The following is a 22,490-nucleotide window of genomic DNA, read 5'->3' on the forward strand; positions in this document are numbered from 1 at the left end:
TGACCTTTTGGTCTTTTGATGTCTCCTAAAAGGAGACATGTTTCTCTAGAATTTCCTGCCCTTTGTTCTTACACACCCCCTAAAGGGAAGTAAGTATTACCCCAGCTGCCACTATATGCAAATGCCCTCCTGGGGTGACCACAAGGTCTTGGTGACACAATATGATTGTTGTTCCACTTTGACTGTTTCTTTAAGACTTTTACACCACAGTTTGATTAGATCCTTGATGATTTATGTTTGGATTTTACCACACCTTCCCCCTGCAACGCTTGTTGTAAATGTTCTGGCGGGTGGGAAGCCCCCCTCCAATTGTGCGTTCAGCTGAACGTGTCACTCTTTGTAGTCTGCTACGGTCTTGTGCAGTGCTGTTCCCAAACCAGGAGGTGATGTTGCCAGTCAGGATGCTCTCTATTGTACATGAGTAGAAGTTCCTAAGGATCTTCTGACTGACTTGGAACTTCCTTAGGCGCCTGAGGAAGTAGAGGCGTTGTCGTGCCTTCTTCACAACACTGTCAATGTGTGTGGTCCATGTCAAGTCCTCGGATATGTGGGCTCCGAGGTATTTGAAACTGTTCACTCTCTCAACCGGTGCCCCGTCGATGCTGAGGGGGCTGTAGTCCTTGACCCCCGACCTCCTGAAGTCCACAATCATCTCTTTTGTTTTGCTGACGTTCAGGGAGAGGCAGTTCTCCTGACACCACTGTGACAGATTCTCTACCTCTTCCAGGTAGGCCCTCTCGTCGTTGGCAGAGATCAGGCCCACCACTACTGTGTCATCAGAAAATTTGATGATTGTGTTGTTGTTCCGCTGTGCCACGCAGTCATGTGTGTACAGGGAGTAGAGGAGGGGGCTCAGAACACAGCCCTGGGGGGCCCCTATGTTGAGAGTGATGGATGAGGAGGTGCAGTTGCCTGCTCTTACCACCTGGGGTCTGCCCGTCAGGAAGTCCAAGACCCACTGGCAGAGGTCATAGTTCAAGCCCAGGTCCCTGCGCTTGGCTATGAGTTTGGAGGGGACTATGGTATTGAATGCTGAGCTGTAGTCGATGAATAGCATTCTCACATAGTTCCCCTGCCTCTTGTCCAGGTGTGATGCTGCTGTGTGCAGCACATGGGCTATGGCGTCCTCCGTGGACCTGTTGGGGCGATATGCAAATTGCATATACAATTGCAATACATTTCCATCGGGGTCCCCCATTTTCAATTAATCAGTATTGGTTCTGCATTGGCTGCATTTCTCAAAAGCTAAACTTTCTAAAATCCTCCCAAATGTAGATCCCACATCATGTGACAGATGCAGTCTTTCTCCGGAATCTCTGGAACACACAGATGTTTGGCAGTGTCCTAACCTGTCCACTCACTGGTGTTCAATCTTCAGAACACTATCAGAGGTCATGGAAATGGAAATGTAGCCAGATCCTAGCTATTTTTGACATACTGTAAGAGGGGAAAGCAAAATAAGAATCGCTGTGCGTCTAGGGAATCTGGAGTTATGCACGCATGGATCAAACCAACCAGGTGTAGGCTGCTATACTCATATGTCACATTGTCATTTTGAGAACTGAACATTCTCATGATGATGGGATGACTTCAGTCCCACAGGCCAGATTGTGACATCCCATAGATGGGAAGGACGTTTATACATTTATTCTTTAGTTGTAGGTTGTGGAAATGGTTATGGTTAGGGTTAAGACAAGGGATATGTTTATCAACATCTTTTACTGCAGTTACTGCTTTGCAGCTTGGCTAAAAAGTGACAATTCTTATTAAAATGTCCTTCCTGTAGGCGCCCCAATGGCGAACCACATAACACGCTGAGTTCGATTCCCGGACCCGGCGTTATTTGCCGAATGTCTCCCCCCCACTCTGTCTCCCGTTCCTCCTCTCTCTCTCTCTCTCTCTACTGGACTGCCCAGTAGCAAAAAGCGATAAACGCTAAAAAAAAAAATCTTAAAAAAAAATAAAAAAATTCCTTCCAAGCTATGGGATCTAGACACTATATCTATATACCACTGTTCAAGTTAGCCTCTCTTGCTACAGAGATCTCTGACTGACTTTGAAGGTTGTTCACCACTTAAACATGTCTCCACGGAGCTTGGGAGCAGGGAGAATAAACCATCAAAGATGTTTATGTCAAACTTCAAGTTCTGTTGGCAGGAGCGTGATCATTTGAGGCTGGTTTGATGAACGAGTAGATTAGGAGACTAGTGTGCGCCTCGTGGAAAAGGAGTGTAGTGTCATACTGAATTTTTGTTTTCAGTTTTCTGGAATACTGAATATGAGAGAGAGAGACAGAGAGAGACAGAGAGAGAAAGATACGATGTATTTTCTATTTAGGGCTTTGCAATCTTCCTTCAAACAATCAGAGCATTGTATTTTACTTTTAGGTAGACATTGAGCACACGCTCTGGTCAATAAGTTGGCAGATATGCCAACTTATAATAGTTCCCCCCGTAATATTTAGCTAATCAGCTGAATACATTTATATTAATAATAATAATAATAATAATAATAATAATAATAATAATAATAATAATAATAATAATAATAATAATAATAATAATAATAATAATAATAATAATAATAATCCACTTTATTTGTATAGCTGCACCTTTCATACAACAATTGCAGCCCAAAATGCTTTGCAGCAGAAAATACAGTAAAATATACATAAAATGAGAATAAAATAGACAAAATAAAAAGCAATGCAGAGAAAATAAGAAAAACGGTCAAACAAGAACAATCGTTCTAACGTGGACTACAACTACCGTCATGCAGGGGGCGGCTGGGCGACCGGAAATTGTTTTAGGAAACGGAAACACCTGGGAAAGCGGAAGAGAATGTATACAATGGAAATCAGAAAATCAATTAAGTTATGAAAAACACCATTAATTGCCTTTCTTTGTCACCGCGGCTCATAGAGAAATGGCGGATCTCTAGACGCACTCCCTTTGTCCAAGTGTCCCTGGCATCTAACGAAGCGCACACGGACGGCGAGCACACCACTCGAGAGGATTATTTACACATTTTAGGTGAGTTAGCTTGATGGCTAGTTAAGTTAGCTGCACGGTGGCTAATGATGCTTCTCTTCGCCTGTCCGCTAACGTGAGCTACTAATGACCACCAGCTAGCTAGCTAACGTTAGCTCAACGCTAATGATGTGTTTTTTTTTTATAAACTAACGTTAATTAAGTTTGGCGTTTTGTTAACTGATTTAATGTTTGTGCTGCTAACGAACCCCATTCCATGTTGTTACAGGTTTTTGGTTGAACATTGATGAACGTCAAAGCTAATGATGTTCTATAGCTAACATGTCCTTGTTGAACTAACGTTAGCTCTTGATAGCTCACGTTAGATCTGAGTAGATCATTATGTTTTTGCTTTGTGACGATCAGACGGAACGGGGCTAAACTTACTACACAATTCGAAATGTATGCAATATGCGTTTCCCTCTGCTGTGACAGTTCAATACATGTTTTGAGAACATGAAACAGACCAGTCAGTTAAACGTTTTTTTTTTACCAAGACTCCATTCTGTGGTGTCATCTCATATCTGTGTGTATGGGGGGTAGCCTACATCTATGTGACATCTCAATATTTTGGGTTGGGAGAAACTCCTCTAATTGTCTGGCTATTGTGAATACGTATTTATAATGTGTACTAATGTAAAACTAAACAGATCCAGACAATATTGCAATAATACATTATGAATTGAAAAATGGGGGGGACCCTGATGTAAACAAGACTAAAGTCTTTCTCTGGTCTCTGCATGTTTTCAATCAATCGATCAATATAGGAAAACAACATTCAAGTAATTGACATGCAGTTCTGAACATAGCCTATATCAAATTAATATTGATGTCACAATTACATATATTAAAGAATGTGGTATCTATCATTTATTATATATTAGCCTGTTATGAGTGTTATTTTTTTTATTTTTTTTTAAATACACAAATGAGAGAGTGAGATTCAGGAGAAAATAAGGAAACCTTCCTCTACTAGCCATTTCACTGCCACACGACAGCCAGTTAACCCTTTCACTGTGACAATACAGAAGGTTAGCCCTTTACTATCACACAACTGACGGCGATGCTCCATCATTAGCATCATTAGCTCCGCATCCGCGGAGCTAATGATGGAGCATTGCCGTCGGTTGTGTGATAGTAAAGGGTTAACCTTCTGTCGTGTGGCAGTGAAAGAGCTAGTGTGAAGCAGGTTGTCGATGAAAAGAGATTGTGTGTTCAGTCGACATTCCCTGGATGAATAAAGAAGACTAAATGCCTTCATCTCTGTTTTTCAATATTTCTCCCCACAAGATCCCGGAGAAAAAGTTCCAGACGGACGACAATGACAAAGAGCTGATGGTTTTGAAAGTCGTCCAGAAGAGGTTGCAAAAAAGAGAGAGGCTGACCGGAAGATGCCAAGAAAAAAACAACAGAATCCACAACCTGTCAAGTGTAAGTGTTTGAAGGTGAAGTTTAAATAGCACTTTAGACCCATTTCCTGAAATCCCTACATCGCCCTTTATCCTGGTGACTTACCTGAGGCCCGAGAGTTGGCTTGAAAATATGAACACTTCCTGTGTTGTTTTTCTCCCACCTGCCTTGTCTGGTCAGCAGCCACCAGATGTTCCTCTCTGAAAGAGTTGTCAGGTGTAACACGCTATACAGATATGTAATCACATGGAATTCGTGCAATAAGGAGGTTTTGACATACTGAATTTATAATAAAATAAAACACAAGATACCTGTGTCCTTTCTGATAAGGATAAACACTCAATGAAGAAACCCACTCCCATTGCCAAAAGATAGTCTGACATGCCTATAAATACTCGTACTATGAGTACATAGACCCATGCTCCTTTGAGGTGAGCTCCAAGTATTGATAATGCTGACGCTACATACCCTACCACATGGCCCCCTAATTGCCACCGCAACTTAAAACGTGTAGATAGTGACACTCACTTACCACATCTAGGTACTTACTTACTAACTCATGTAGGCATGAATATCAACCCTTAGTGTTGAAGTAGCTTCTGTAAACTATGAGCTTCATGAGCATTTCTGTTGAGCTTTTTTCTTTGTTTGTTTTTTGTTTTGTGTAATATATGTATACTACCATAATTATCATATCGCATAATGTTGCCAACTTGCCATCCATTTGTAAAGAGCCAACACCGTAATCCTACATTAGATAGATTAATTATCTAGATTCATAGAAGATTATAACTTCCTTTCAGGTTGAATCTATATTCGGTCTTAAATGATCTGCCTGCTAGCATGACAAACTCGCATGCTTGCAACGTTTTACTGCCTTCTTCAATGCTGTTGGCTATAGAACAGTTTTGATTGGATAATTTATACAACAGTCGTTTGCGATTATGCAGTGTGATTGATTGGTTGAAAAACATGTGAGCGCAGATAAGAGTGCTGGCGTGCCCATATCTTGTGACAATGAACATGATATGAATATGGTCAATCGCAACTAGGGATGGGAATTGATAGGATTTTATCGATACGATTCCATTATCGATTCTGCTTATCGATACCTGATCAATTTATAATTTAAATAAATAAATTGGAAATGCAACAGAACTAAGCTGGTTAGAATAACAACATGCAACTTGACATTTCTGATTGTCATTTATTGTTGAGCCCCCATGTCAGGGGCGACAGTGGCTCCGGAGGTAGAGCAGTCGTCTGGCAATCTGGAGGTTCCCGGTTCGATTCCCGCTCCTCCCGGGCAGCGTGTCGATGTGTCCTTGAGCAAGACACTTAACCCCTAACTGCTCCCGATGAGCAGGTTGGCACCTTGCATGGTTGCCTCCGCCGTCGCTGTGTGAATGTGTGAGTGATTGGGTAAAATGTAAGGAACAAATTGTAAAGCGCTTTGGATAAAAGCGCTATATAAAAAAGCAGCCATTTACCATGTCAGAAAAATACAAAAACTGTAAAAAATAAAACATTAACTATAGCCTACACTTAAATAAAATAATGTATTTGAGATTCTCTTAAAATGTATTTATTTTTTTATTCTTAAACTAATTTAATCTATTGAATAACAGGTCATTATTCCTCTGACTTCTGTCACGCACGCACGCACGCACGCATGGTACGCATGGTACTTCCTGTCTGACAGACTCAGAGTAGAGACTAGTAAACAAACACTCCGTCTCTTATTATATGTGAACTAAAGAGTACAAGGTTTACACAACAGCCCCCACCCGCTGTTTTATTGTATTTGTACCTGTACTATCCGCTGTCAGCTGTTTATCTCTCTTTGTGAGCTTGATTAAATAGCGTTAGCTCACGTTAGCTAGCGATAGCTCCGCGGCTAATTTTAGCTCACCCTGAACTAAATCAATGACTAGGTTCTAAAGCATTCAAGTAGTTTTCACTGCACATAGAAGTAGCCAAACAGCGGGAGCATTTCGGGAGCATATTACCAAAACCCAGGCAATTTCGAGCCCTTAATGAATCAAATGGAGTCTGCCATGGCTACATGCTACATGCTACATTATTGCGCAACTGTAGGAAAAACCTGGCAGCGATAAGGGAATCGAAAGTCACGGGAGCCACACGGTTCCAGGCATCGGCCAATTAGGAACCGGTTCCCAACCGGAACCGGTTTTCGATTCCCATCCCTAATCGCAACTCGACACTCTCACTTTCATATTAGAGACCCAAGCCATCAGTAGTCGGACAACCTTTTAATGATGCACATGTACTAGTACAGTTCATTCATGTCAAGGACCCCCACATTGATACACCTTTGGACCCCCACATTGATACACCTTCAGACCCTCACATTGATACACCTTCGGACCCCCACATTGATACACCTTCGGACCCCCACATTGATACACCTTCGGACCCCCACATTGATACACCTTCGGACCCCCACATTGATACACCTTCGGACCCCCACATTGATACACCTTCGGACCCTCACATTGATACACATTAGGACCCCCATTGATGCCCATTAGGCCACGGACCCCCATTTGATTAGATTTTGTCTCAGGAACCTCCATCTGAGAAGACATTTTGTTGTTAAATATGACCCCAGAATTCCATAATTGTCTATACTGTAGGTGGGGAGATCACATTGTGAAACCTATGATTAGAGTAATTACTCTTATATATTATCTTATTGGGCCAACCTTTAGTGAATCAAATCGTGAAATTAAACTATCCCCCGTTTTTTCTGTAGACCTCTGGTTGAGAACCACTCTAATAATATATATATATATATATATATATATATATATATATATATATATATATATATGTACCGTATAGTAGAGTATATATATAAAAGAATATATATATATATATATATATATATATATATATATATATATTCTTTTGTAAAGTATATACAGTGTGGGTTTTTGTCAAGTATCTATGGTATACTGTGGGTATTTGACACTCCTATGCTGATCTACAGTTATCATGATGCAGCACTCATGTGAATTATGGCCTAATTGAAGGAACGAGCAATATCCACACACTCCCAATACTTTATTGACAAAAAAGTCAGATAACGTCTGATGAAGACCCTGTTGTTGGGTTGTAACGTATCGTTGTCCTGCATCTGGCCTGAACACAGGTTGCATGTGTGTGTGTGCGCACACAACTGCACAGCTGTGCCTTATTGCTTAATTACCTAGATATAGGCCGCCTAGTGTATCATAGCAACCCTCTCAAAGGTGTCGTCACCTTAAAATGAGGAATGTCACACACGCATGTGATATAGACTGTGACCGAGACGATTGCAGTTGCTAGGTAACAACATTGCTGTTCCAGTGGAACATCTGGTCAGAAACATTTCAAACGCAAAAAAAAAAGTTCACACTGGATTTCAGTATACTGATACCTATCTAAACTAATTTTAGGTGGAGGTTGTTCCCTCCTAACAAGTTCAAATGTACTATCTCAAATCAAGTCTGCTGTTTGCCTCCAGAGACGAGCCAGAACAACGCATTGACTGCAGCAGTCGGACGGTATAACTCCAGGCTCTGTAGCTCCCATTTCATCCATACTGTCCCGCCTAGGATATAATGGAATGATTCCACGGACCAGGATAAGTCAAAACATTCATACATATAATTGTTTTGAAACGGTAATTGTGTCCAGTATTCTGTAGTACATCAGAATGCCCACTAGATGGTAGCAGGATGCCATGAGAGGTGCTGCATGTTGTCCTTGAATGGGCCTATTATAGATGTTTCCTGAAAGAGTGACAGCTGTGTTTGAAGGTTGTTGCCATCCATTAAGCCAGAGGGAACGAGCTAAGGCGTCATTAGCAGTAATTGCAGTAAGAGAAAACATCTGTCGACTGTCATTATCGCTTTTCTTTTTTAATACACATTTGACATTGTTTCCACTTTGTAGGGGTGTGGTTTATCTGCTCACACGTTATCTAATGAGTTTTACAGCCAGAATGTTCTTAACCCTCCTGTTATCCTCAAATTGACTTTACACTCTTTATTCTTAGTCATTTTGACCCCAGCAGTTTAAAAACCTACCCGTTTAAAACCTTTGATCATAATCAAAACTGTTAACCAAATGTATGTTTCTTTGTCGACTACACCTAAATAACCATTTAAATAAAACATTCCCCTGACCCACCCCGTTATACATCCAGAATATAATGTGACTATCGAAAAATATATAAATCACCATAAGATTTCACTGATTGACATAAGATTTTAAAGACAGATCTTTGCTGTGAGTTAGTCTCGCTCTCGTCAGCCCGTCTCGTGTCTCTGTCATCAAAGCATGTGACACCGACCAGATATAATATGGAATGTCTTTAGAGACACGGTGGCTGGAAATATTGCCCTTCCAGTGTCAGCATTTCAAAGGCTTGCTGTTGCTTCTCCTTTTAATTTGTACACCTGCTATAATGATAAACCCAATGTAGGCTTGCAAGTGGGACCCATCCAACTCTTTCCAACTGTCCCCATACACGCACCTCCCCTCCCCTAAATTCGTCATGTCAAGTATATCCTTCTCAACTAATAGTGTTATGAAGAGCTTGAATGCTGACTTGGACATAATATTTGTATGATATTAGCAGCATTAAGCCTACCCTGTTGTTCAAGTGGGGAGCGGCACCCTGATAACTTTCCTTTTTGGAAAGTAACGTGTAACAGGAGCATCTGCACTAAGGGTCTCATTCTCATCAGAGGAGGATGCGACAGGGTCTCAGACACATTAAGATAAGATATTCCTTTATTGATCACCTTGGGGAAATGCAGGCATTATAGCAGCATGGGGGATGGGGAGGTACAGGTAGTAAAAACAAAAGATGTAAACAAAGCGCAATACCAAGAGGGGCTCTTTTGCCTCGAGGTTGCTGTTTGACAACCTCACAGATTCTACCTTAAGAACATTTTGGCTGTAGCCTAAAACGCATCACAGCTTGCTCAGTCCACATTTGATTCAAATTCATAACTTTCACCACAGCTGCTCTGACACTCCTGCTACTGATACCTTTACGTGTGTTTCAATCAAACTACATGTTTTAATCTACACTTTAAAGGCTGCAGATGGAGTACTATATTGTTATCCGTTGGTTTGTACTGTTAAAGGTAGTGATGGCGAGATGAAGCTTCATGAAGCATTGAGGCTTTCCATCCAATAGTACCACACATGTGTTGAAGCTTCATGGTGTATTTGCTCTACTGTGCCATCAAGTGGACAATAAATGTAGAACAGGCAGAGTGATGATGATGCCAATAAACAAATAATAATGTGTCTGTTTTTCTAACAGAATGATGGCAGGGACAGAGGAGAAAGTGCTTGTGTTACTACAACATTCTATAATTTAATATAGTGTGTTTTTCTAACAGAATGATGGCAGGGACAAGTGCTTGCTTCATTCATTTTTATTCAGAAAAAGCAACTCAAAATCGACATGCCATCCTGCATTTGGATCATACAGATGTGATCAGATTAGGCACAGCAAGTTAGACATTACAGGAAGTTTATATGTAACGGAGATGATATCATATGGTCACCTTTTTTGCGTTGTGTTTAACTTTCTTCGATGCCCCGAGGGAGTTTAGAACCACATAAAAAAAGCTGGATTGCTCGACACAAGCTCTGAAGCCTCGCTTCAAACGTCACATCACTAGTTAAAGGTACTACTACTATAGATAACGTTCAGCCACTTGATGCCACACTAGAGCATCAGCATGTCATTTATCCAATCGGGTACATTCAACATAGGGAGATGGGAAGTAGGGAGGGAGGGGAATACATGCAAGATGTAAACAACCGCATTCATTTTGGAACCGCCAACATTTTTTATTCATTAATCCATAAAAATGTGAAAAATATTGTGATACATATTGTGAAAATGTGTAGAAATATCACAATATGATACTTTGGCTGTATTGCCCAACCCCTATTTCAAATTCAACATTGGTTTTATGGTCAAATTTGTAGAGTGAGTGGGAGCAAACTAAAGGCATTTTTATAGGACAACCTGGTAACTGTAAATACACAACTTATTTTATCGTTAGATTTTTAATGGACACCTCTGTGATGCAACACATGCCCTGGCAGATTGTGTTATATGACGTGTTTTAAGTTGCCACCGTCATCTGTCATACTGGTGTGCAATTGGACCGAGTACATTACTTGGCCACCGTTTAAAAAAAAAATGTATGACTATGTACTGTATATATATTTTTATGGAAATTAAACCCATTTTATGAGTACCCATTTTATACCGTTAACCGTCTGTAGTGTGGTAGTGAACGGGTTAACCTTCTCTAGTGTGGTAGTGAAAGGGTTAACCTTCTGTAGTGTGGTAGTGAAAAGGTTTTCCTTTCTACAGATATTGAGCATCATTTTGTAAAATGTCCCGGTGTCACTGGTAACACCAGTGTTGTCATGAGTTAATAGACCTAATTGCTGTTGCACCATAGCATCGTTTATGATATTAATGCTGGAGAGCTTAAATACCTACACTGTAGGTTCATGTTTAATGTTGGCAATAAATGCTTAGGATCGGAAAAAATGTAAGTTGTTGATGTTTTTGGGTGAGCTGGATTCACTGGTGAAAGGTAGGCTAAAACAAGCATGTTCAGTGGTTTTCAACCTGGGCTTATGTACCCCCCAGGGGGTCGTGAAAAGTTACAGAAATACATATTTGTGAGGCGGCTGGGTGGCGCAGCGGACATTGCGCTCGTCACCAATTCAAGAGACACCGGTTTGACTCCGGCTGTCGGCGTTGCTTCCGGCTTGGGCCAGCCGTCATACTAACTCAATTGGCAGAGTTAGCGGGTGGGAAGTCGATGGGTGGTAATCTGGACGTTGTGGACAGCGACTCCTACAGGTCGGTTGGGGACGCCTGCACAGCAGAGACAGGAAATGGCGGGGGTAGTGTGAGCCTCCCACACGTTACACCTCGCCACTGAGAGTCCGCGCTGGCAGGTGAAAAGATGTGACAGGCTGCCTCCTCGTGTATCGGAGGGGACACGTGATGCAAGGCTTCTATCCTCCCTACGACCGGCCAGTGGGGGGCATATGCGAGCAAGAAAAATTCAAAAAGAGGAGAAAAAGTGGATCAAAAAAAGAAATACATATTTGTAATGTTTGATTGATGTTTTTTTTTGTGTCAGAAATGTAATGGGTCATCACAAAAGCCACAGTTGTGATTGGAGGATCAAGAAAAGAGGGCAGGGCTTGAGATAGATACATTCTTAATCAAGCTCGGCTACATAGCCTGAAAAGGGGAAATTACATCATTACAGTCAGTCAAAGTTGCTTAAGTCAACTCAGACAAAACTGGTCAATTAATGGAGTGGACAGTCCTACCATGAACTAAAAAGGTTCAGATCCTCTGCACTCGTTCAGTGTTGGACTACTAGTGGATCACCTTTATGTACATTATGTTGTATTACTAGTTACAGCCGTTTCCCTCTATCACTTAAACAGGCCACCCAAGTGATTTTAGCCTCCACTCCAAGTCAAAATCGTATCCAAAACATTCATCTGGCATCATAAAAAACAAAAAAAACAACCTGAACTTAATCTTCCTCTTTGTAGCCGTGTAATTTCTTTTTGGACAAGCTGATGTCATCACACCAGCTCACGTTTTGACTGAGGACAAACATTGGTCCAAAACTTAAGCTGTCACAGATCAGCTGTGGCACACCATGGCACAAAGAGTCCCTCTTGGGAGTCTTGGCGTCCTTTGCCACCTAAGTGCCTGAAAAAGCCCGCAGGGGAAACCTTATTCGTTGCTGGCTGTATTTTTGTACCACTAAGCTTTGCTTGCTTCATATCACAGCTGTATATGTACTAGGGGTGGGAATCGCCAGAGACCTCACGATACGATACTATCGCGATACTTGCGACACGATACGATAGTATCGCGAATCGATACTAAATATAAGTATTGCAGGGAAAAAAATAAAATTTTGATCAAATTTAATTTATTACCTTTTTTCAACTGCAAAGTAAAACTGTCAACATGTTTTATCTAATAAAATAAAGTTCAGTCTGTTCATCTCACTTCAATAATTTTTATTGCAGAACATTGTATTTTCTCAAGCAGACAGTAAACACTGTAATCTGTGTTGCATGTACCTGACAAACTGAACTGTTTGTATTACAGTCATATTCCAACTTAACTGAATGCACATGTGTGTGTGTGGACTACTGTACTATTACAGGTATTGAAATGAACAACTTCCTTATAAAAATTTTTTTCTTCTTTTTTATGAATAATTAAATATCGATACTTGGCGTCCCTGTATCGATACAGTATCGCCACGCAAAGTATCGCGATTCTACTATGTATGGATTTCCCCCCCCACCCCTAATATGTACCACTAAGCTTTGCTCTCTTCATATCACAGCTGTATATGTACCACTAAGCTTTGCTCTCTTCATATCACAGCTGTATATGTACCACTAAGCTTTGCTCTCTTCATATCACAGCTGTATATGTACCACTAAGCTTTGCTCTCTTCATATCACAAGTCAAGTCAAGAGTTTTAATTGTCACGGCATACAAGTATACAATGAAATGCGGGTGGTCTTGCCCGCAACGATGTGCAATACAGTGTTACAACATATAATAGAATCCAATAAAAATACAGTGGTACAACATATAATAGAATCCAATAAAAAAACAACATTGTGCAATAAACAGGTAACAGGTAAGGCTGAGCCCGAACGTTCGAACGTTCGTTCGTTATGCTGACATTCGGACTTTAATTAATGGGTTCGAACGTTCGGTGAAAAAGAATAAATGTTGCAAATATGTATTTCTTTTTTTGATCCACTTTTTCTCTTTTTGAATTTTTCTTGCTCGCATATGCCCCCCACTGGCCGGTCGTAGGGAGGATAGAAGCCTTGCATCACATGTCCCCTCCGATACACGAGGAGGCAGCCTGTCACATCTTTTCACCTGCCAGCGCGGACTCTCAGTGGCGAGGTGTAACGTGTGGGAGGCTCACACTACCCCCGCCATTTCCTGTCTCTGCTGTGCAGGCGTCCCCCAACCGACCTGTAGGAGTCGCTGTCCACAACGACCAGATTACCACCCATCGACTTCCCACCCGCTAACTCTGCCAATTGAGCTAGTATGACGGCTGGCCCAAGCCGAGGCAACGCCGACAGCCGGAGTCGAACCGGTGTCTCTTGAATTGGTGACGAGCGCAATGTCCGCTGCGCCACCCAGCCGCCTCACAAATATGTATTTCTGTAACTTTTCACGACCCCCTGGGGGGGGGGTACATAAGCCCAGGTTGAAAACCACTGAACATGCTTGTTTTAGCCTACCTTTCACCAGTGAATCCAGCTCACCCAAAAACATCACAACGACGGTGAGGCGGAAGGATCATTAATGAATACCAGCCTTTTTCGGCCACGGAGCGCGAGCTTCATGGCGGGAGGTGGTTGCGTTGGAAACAACTCTGGCCGAGGCGGCAGGCGTGTTGGGAGCCCGGCGGGACCCCCGCGCCGGTGTCTCTCTGTCTCTCTGCCGTCCCCCGTTCAGAGGTAGACGGTGGAAGGAGCCGAGGCGCGCGCCTCTTTCCTCCCGTCGACCAAGAGTGAATACCTGTTATTGAACGTGTAACACTAACTATATAACGTTAATGCCACAAAACGAATGCCTTTGTTTATCTAGCCCCTTACGTGACTACTAGGATCTATAATACAAAAAAAAAAAAAATTATATAAAAAAAAAAAAATTATATAAAAAAAAATTTTATTAAAAAATTTACAAAAAACGAACGTTCGAACGTTCGTTCGATAAACCATGGCGAACGTTCGAACCCTAAAAACAGGGTTCGGGCTCAGCCTTAGTAACCGGTAACATGGTGTGACATCTCGGTATCTGTACATAGTTATTTACAGAGCATATAGGACATGCTAGGTAGCTTTGGTAGTGCAATACACTGTTCCTGTTATTCTAATTTAAAGTGGCCTTTCCTTTTGGCCATAAGTGTGCGTGTGTGCGGCATGAGTGTGTACCCGCTCATGTTAAAGTGTTAAAGTGGCTGCTCGTGTGTGAGCGTGCACAGCGTGCGTGTCGTGTGTGTGTTCATGTGTGCTTGTGTGTGGATAGTTCAGTGTTCTGTGGCACTCAATGTTCATTGTTCAGGGCTCTGATGGCCTGGGGGAAGAAGCTGAGCCTAAGCCGCTCTGTCCTAGTAGCTGGGGTTCGCAGGCGTCTGCCTGACCTCAGCAGCTGGAACAGGCTGTTATTGGGGTGGTGAGGGTCTTTCATTATCCTGCAGGCTCTGGATTTGCACCTCTTGTTGTATAGAACCTGCAGGGGAGGTAGTGCAATACCCGTGGTACGCTCGGCTGAGCGCACCACTCTCTGTAGGGCCTTCTTGTCCTGTGCCGTGCTGTTTCCATACCAGGCAGTGATGTTTCCGGTCAAGATGCTCTCTACAGCTCCTGAGTAGAATGACTGGAGTATCTTCCCCGATACTCTGAACTTCCTTAACTGTCTCAGGTGGTAGAGGCACTGTTTCGTCTTCTTTACTACTGTGTCTATGTGTGTTGACCATGTCAGATCCTCTCAGAAAGTCCAGTACCCAGGCGCTCAGGGCGGAGCTCAGACCCAGCTCGATCAGCTTGTCCACCAGTCTGGTGGGGACTATGGTGTTGAACGCTGAGCTGTAGTCAATGAACAACAGTCTCATAGCCCCCCTTCTGACGGTCAAGGTGGGAGAGGGTGCTGTGCAGTACCTGGGAGACCGCGTCGTCAGTGGACCTGTTTGTCCTGTATGCAAATTGCATAGGGTCCATCACTGGGGAGGGAGGCACACATGTGGTCCTTGACCAGCCTCTCAAAACATTTCATGACCACAGAGGTGAGTGCCACCGGTCTGTAGTCATTTGGACATGTTGGGGAGGGTTTCTTCGGTACAGGGATGATGGTAGACATCTTGAAGCAGGCAGGGACCACTGACTCCGCCAGGGATTGATTAAATATGGCGGTGAACACCGGGGCAAGCTGGTTGGCACAGGACTTAAGTATGCGTCCTGTTATACCATCTGGGCCAGCAGCCTTTCTGGTGTTCACCTGCATAAATGCTCTTCTCACACTGTGTACCGTCAATGAGAGAGCGTCCCGCCCCCCGCGGATGCCCCCCCCCCTCCACAACAGCCGGCGCACCAGTGACGTCACTAGCCGTTGGGCTAGCAGTGCCACTGTTTGCACCAAACCGCGCGTAGAAGGTGTTGAGCTGGTCCGCAAGGGAGGCGTCGTCGCTCCCCATTGAGGGGGCGCTGACTTTGTAGTCAGTTATAGCCCTCAGTCCCTGCCATAATCCTCTTGTGTCATTCTGTGCCATTTGTGCCTCCATCTTGTCGGCATACGTCCTCTTAGCAAGTTTGACAGCCTTGCGCAGAGTGTAGACTGTTGTCTTGTACTCTTCCATGTTTCCTGACTCTCTTCCCCGGTTATAAGCAGTGGTGCGAGAGTTCAGGGCTGCTCTGATAGTACTGTCCACTAGGGATGCACGATATTGATTTTTTGACACCGATACCGATAACTTTATGCTCAAGCCGATACCGATAACCGATATTTATTGTATTATAATATTTCTTTTAACTGTGTATATATATATATATATATAATTTTTTATCAAATCTTTATTTTTTTTGGGTATTTATAAGCTCCGACGTCATCGGTACTGCTATCGGTACTCGAGAAATTATGGAGTTTTTTTTTTAGGAATTTAAACGTCGCAAACTAATCTTGTTGGCAGTTGTCTATTATCTCTCCTGCCTGTGTCTCTGCCTGCTGTGCTCTCCTCTCTTCCCCTCCCTCCCACACACACTCACTCACTCACTCACACACACACACACACACACAGACACGGGTGCTGCGCTGCCACAGACAGCTCTGCTCTCATAATGGACAGAACGAAATGTTCAAAAGTCTGGGTCTATTTTACTAAAGTCGATGCTGACAACGCTCGTTGCCACAAGTGCAACAAGACATTTGCCAGTAATGTATAAGCGCTGGTACTTGTCAATGTGGCTGGCGGGGAGATAACGTTAGCTCCGAGTAGAGTAATGGCTGACAATCCGGAGGTAAATAAACGAACGAGAGCTTCTGATTGGTGGTAAGAAGAAGAGGTGGGTGCAAGCCGTGGGACGTAATTGGCAGATCGACTGTCTGTCTCCGAATGTAACGTGACTACGTCACAGCCAAGAAGGGGAGCGCTGGATTTGTGAAAAACTCTCTTCCTAAACCACACGCTATCAGTTTTACCACAGTACTGGCAAAACGGGAGGAGGCTATAATAAAAACAAGCGCCCTTCATCCAAATCCACCCACACCGGATTTCTTTTAACCAAAAAATTTATTATATGTTATCGGAGCTATCAATAACGTTATCGAGTTTATCGGGATGACGTCATAATTGCTGATATCGGCCCGATAATTATCGGCCCGATAATTATCGTGCATCCCTACTGTCCACCCATGGTTTCTGGTTTGGGAACACCCTCGCGGGCCTCGCCTTCTTTGTGGGGACGATACTATCAGCCAGTGTTGTTATGAATGACACCACAGCGTCTGTGAAATCGCTGACGTCACTGTTACTCCTCTTGAACACAGCTGTATATGTACCACTAAGCTTTGCTCTCTTCATATCACAGCTGTATATGTACCACTAAGCTTTGCTCTCTTCATATCACAGCTGTATATGTACCACTAAGCTTTGCTCTCTTCATATCTATCACAGCTGTATATGTACCACTAAGCTTTACTCTCTTCATATCACAGCTGTATATGTACCACTAAGCTTTGCTCTCTTCATATCACAGCTGGGCAAATGAACATAGACTGAAACAAACCTTTGATCTCCCGGGTGACAGTACGTCATGTAATTTTGTTTTACTCACTCGGAAGCATTTTACTAAACGTAAAATCGGTGTCATTTATTTGTCAAACACTTACCCCGAAGTTGTTGAAATGGTCTAACTTCTTGATTAGAGAGTAAATGTGTTATTTTTACTCCAGGGCTCTACAGTGCAACCATATTGCTCGCATATGCCCCATATGCCCCTAGAAATATGTGTGTGCGAAACGGAAAAATCAATTACTTGCACGGTGTGCGACTCAAGATTACATCCTCAATCGTGCTTTTTTTCTCCGCTATAATCGTTCAAAAACTACAAGTCCCACATTGCACTCAAGCCTACGGTCCAATCACAGTAGAGTGACGTGACTGGTTACAAAAAAAAAAGGGAAATGACCAATCGGAAGCTCTCATTTTCTCTTTTACTTCCTGAGAGTCCGCCCCTGAGAGTCCGCCATTGCGATATGCAAGCGTTTTCTGAGACACAAGTAAGATTAAGTTAATGTAATATTCTAGTCTTACCAATAGCAATAGATTTGAGAACACCTAGATGTATCGATAGCAATAGTAATATAACGTTAATGCAACAAAACGAATGCCTTGCTTTGTTAATCATAACGTTGATGCAGTAGCGTATGTCGTTGTGTTGGCTGTAACTGACATGAGAATAGCAACACTGTGTACACATTAAAATTGCGATAATCGATTCTAACATTTTCAAATCGATGCAGTTGAATTTTCCCCTTAGAATCGATGCATTGTTACACCCCTACACCAAAGTAACTGGCCCACTGTGTATGTGTGTACAGCTAACTTGGCTAGCGTTATCAACAGCAGAGGTGGGCAATAGGGTCCAGCTGCAGCGCCGGACGGCCAGAGTGCAAGCGGTGTGACGTAATTGGCAGAATCGACTGTCAATCAATGGTCTACCTGACACGCAAACTCATAAACAATGTTTCTGTACTGGAGGTGTACAGTATTTCAATAGGCAACCCTGAAAGGATTATTTTTCTAGAAGAGCAACACTAGCTCCCCCCTCTACTGATGGCCCTGGTGGTAATGCCAGTGTCTCCTTTTTGTTCAATGTCACTGCCTTTCTTATTAGGCCTAGTTGTTGGCTACAACTTTGCCACAGTAGGCATTAATCACTTAATTAATAGTTCAAATGTCTGTGTCCCATTCCCGTTTGCACACGCAGATACACACACACGCACACAGTGGGCCAGTGACTTTGGTGGTATGTGCTATTGCACAGATGTGTGTCCCGTTCCCGTTTGCACATGCACGCACAGTACAAATATACATTTATTTAAAAAAAATTATAATAAACTCTTGTTACTTGAAATATTTTCACTGTGCTCCTAAATATTTTTGGGTGCTCCTAAATTTTTTCATTTAGGAGCACATGTGCTCCTTGGGAAAAAGGTTAGCGTAGAGCCCTGTACTGTACTCCCATGTCAGATTCAGTTCATCATGGCAGTGCCCAGTAAATGGACATATCGGGTTTCATACTAACATATCACACTCCATAACCAGAAATATCAGGTTTCATACTAACATATCACACTCCATAACCAGAAGTATCAGGTTTCATACTAACATATCACACTCCATAACCAGAAGTATCAGGTTTCATACTAACATATCACACTCCATAACCAGAAGTATTGGGCGCATCAGAACTACGGTCAACATCTCCGGCCTATTTGTTTCTGTGGGGCCGGCTGTTCCTGAGAATAAAGTGAGGAAAGGCACTGGATTGTTCATCCTGTTCACGATTTCACATCACTGCTATGTCCACATGCATTTATTCCCAATTGCTTTTGAAGACACGTTGTGAGGGTAGGCACTGACCCCCCTCCTCATCTTCATCATCACACTATAAGTGAGTGATTTGAAAGCACAAAGTGGTGAGAATGCAATGGATGTGCCAGATCTGTGCTCAGAAGGAGAGTCATTCACACGTCTGGGTGCTAGTGGCCACGCTGTGCCAGTTAATGGGGATGTTTGAGTGACAAGACTGTAAACATTTCTGTTATATATTCTGTAACTGTGAAAGCGCTGGCATTTTAATCCTAATTATTTTAGGAAATGTCATGAAAGGAGACATTTGGATTTATGGTGCAAGAGCAATTTCAACACCCAGCCACCCTCATAAGTGTCTGTTGGTATCTCCAGCTGTAAACCAAGAAGGCATTTCAGTCTTGCTTTTGACAGTCTATAAAATGATAAAGCTCATATCATGAGCCTATATAATACATTTGATTTATAGGGCAAAGAGATGGACATGGCAAGCTCACCTATGCTATTTAAAATCTATTCCTTTTATCTCGGGAGGGTGCATAGACAAAGCAATTTCTCATTGAATTATTACATGTAGGTTAAACATTGCCTGCTATCTGCTATGAGATACAGACTAGGGGCAAGTAATTTCTTTGTGGATTCACCAACTGTCACAATCCAGTTGAGGCATACGTGACATGGCTCATGGCTGGAGCGATTTTTGCTTCCCATCCAACCCTTGTTGCCTTTCCACTCTCTCTCTGACTGGGATACCCCCTTCTTTTCACCCTTTTACCCTAAGGTACACAAAGGGAGTTTAGTAAGTTTACTTGGACTTGTGTGGTGGAACCGGAGAGGTTAACCCATTCTCTGCCGGGCTTATATCCATCCTAAACCATCCTCTGCCAGCGCTATTTGTCTATGGAGATGTTCACCTTCTTTGCAGGGCTATAACTTTTTAAATTGTATTGCTAAATTGACATTACTATGGCCCATTCAACATCGATTAATATTATCCATCGTTCAGGATGTAGGAACGTTTTACTTTTTCATTCACACATTCATACTAAAATACCGTCTAGAGTATAAATATGTTTTTATCGTTTTTTGCAGTATTTCATAGAACGTGAGATATAGGCATAAATGCATATATTAGATCAGGGGAAGGCAACCCTAGGCACGCGTGCGTGCCTGCATAGGCACGCGGGGGCATTTTCATAGGCACAGGGGGCAGCAGTAAAAAATATTTTATTTTTTTGCTTTGAAATATTATAGTGAAATATTTTGCACTGTTGTGGCATTTATCTTGTTGAAATCCTCCCACAGGTTATTTTTACTACCACATATTTAATTGAGACCCTTTATTTGTTTATTATTTCAATTTAGCTGGAAATACATTGCTACATCATTCAGTAACATTTGCAGAGCCTTATAACAAAAACATTATTACGGCCACCATTGTGACCAGTGGGATTAATCAACACATTTTATTATTTATTTTTCTATTTCATTGAACATTGCACATGTTAAAAGCAATTTTTTTACTAAAAACTTGAGTATTACCAAGTCAACTTGTGTTCTTAAAACAATGACAATAAACATAGTTTTATTAGGTTGAAATAATGTGGTTGTGTACTTATTTTTCTGTTAATTTATTATGGATTGAAAACTGAACCTTAATGCACAGTAACTGAACTCAATATTTGTAAGTTCTGGTAACTTATTATAATTTTTTTTACAGTGTAGTCTTGCGATCAATCAAAACTTATTTACACGATATACCTCACATAGTGCTGTCAGGCGATTAAAAAAATTAATCTAATTAATTACAGGATTTGTAATTAATTAATCTAATTAATCGCATTTTAATCGCATAACCATTTTATGCCTGATATTCTATAATCATATTTCAAATTGCATGTGTCCGGATGGCAGAATTCAGTACTGTATCTACAAAACCTTCTGTTTAATCATCTTCCATCTATTAATTTGCTTAGATTTTTCAGGTCTGGTCAATTTGAGCATATTAGTGTTATTCACAGTCAAAGATATATATATTTTTTTATTGATATTCTCATTTGGTTCATTACAATTTACTCAAGCCTAGTAACAGACACAGTATTTCTGACACTGGGAATACATTTCCTGAGATCCATATATGTCCCTAGAATCAGATACCAAGAACATGCAAATGGACCATATAAAAAAAAGTCTGTAATGTGTATTCTACGTTCTTATGGAATTAATGAGATAAAAAAAAAATTTATAAAATTTTTTTTTAGAAAAAAAATTAATTTTGAGTTAATTTTCATAACGCGATAATTTGCTGTGTAATTAATTAATCTAATTAACGCGATAAACTGACAGCCCTAACCTCACATTCACCTTCCATTCACATCCTGGTGTTCTCCATTAGGCCTGTAGGTGGAGCTATGACAGCACACGTACAGTACACACACCGATGGTGTGTGATGTGTCCAAAAATGAATGGGCAAATGTGAGTGAAATGGTCTCACTGTATGCAGCTGTTTGTCTGCATTGCATTCCCCCCCCCCAACTCACATTTAGGGTTGATACAACCATCATAATAATATTGTTGATAATAACAATAACAATGATGTAATAATGTAAAAATTATCATTAAAAAGACCTGATTATGAGAAAAAAAATGTACGATGCATGGAATATTGTTGAGGCACACTAGTTACAACTATATTTCAAACAGGCACTCCATGTCAAAAAGGTTGCTGACCCCCCTGTATTAGATGATCAAATGCAGTTTGCGATCCATTTCCGGTTTGTATATTACTAATACACGTCCAAATCATGTTGATTATTGAGTTATGGCAACGGATCGATATCCACGGTGTGTGGATTGAGCCCCGGGACGATAAGCGAGTGGCCGGACGAAAATAGGGGACGGACCACTTCGGGTTTGGGCAACTTCCGGTTTGGCAACTCGCCGATCGGCCACCAGGTGGCGGTATTGAAGCGTTGCAGAGTTGTGATGGATCAGACAGCATCACCCAAGACTAGGGATGCCCCCCGGACCCCGGTTTTAAACGGGAACCGGTACTATATTAGAAAATACCGGAGTATTTATAAGCTCTGACGTCCTCGGTACTGCTATCGATACTCTAGAGAAATTATTATTATTATTATTATTATTTAAAAGTTGCGAACGATCCTCTCTGTCTCTGCACGAGAAGCGAGCCGCAGCCAGCGAGTCAATTATTACACACACACACTCCTCGCGAGTCGCTCGCTAGTGCTACACATAGACATCCGGGTACTACATACGGGTACTCCTTAATGAAAGTGCCCCGACGCCCCGTGCTATAGCGCTCTG

The 22,490-nt window shown here is 42.0% G+C and overlaps 1 protein-coding gene across 1 annotated transcript in view; it reads left to right on the top strand.

Moving 5' to 3' along the window:
• Positions 1-2,908: 2,908 nt before the first annotated feature.
• The window catches only part of znf513a (zinc finger protein 513a), a gene marked incomplete at its 3' end in the record, with an annotated part of 85,757 nt that continues 66,175 nt past the window's right edge, over positions 2,909-22,490 (top strand). Inside the window, exons 1-2 of the mRNA XM_084314155.1 lie at positions 2,909-3,032; positions 4,320-4,460. Coding sequence (XP_084170281.1) covers positions 4,421-4,460 — 40 coding nt within the window. The 5' untranslated portion in view covers positions 2,909-3,032; positions 4,320-4,420. The remainder of the gene's footprint in view (positions 3,033-4,319; positions 4,461-22,490) is intronic.

Source organism: Notolepis coatsorum (assembly GCF_963971535.1).
Source record: "Notolepis coatsorum genome assembly, chromosome: 5".
NCBI classification, from domain to species: Eukaryota; Metazoa; Chordata; class Actinopteri; order Aulopiformes; family Paralepididae; genus Notolepis; species Notolepis coatsorum.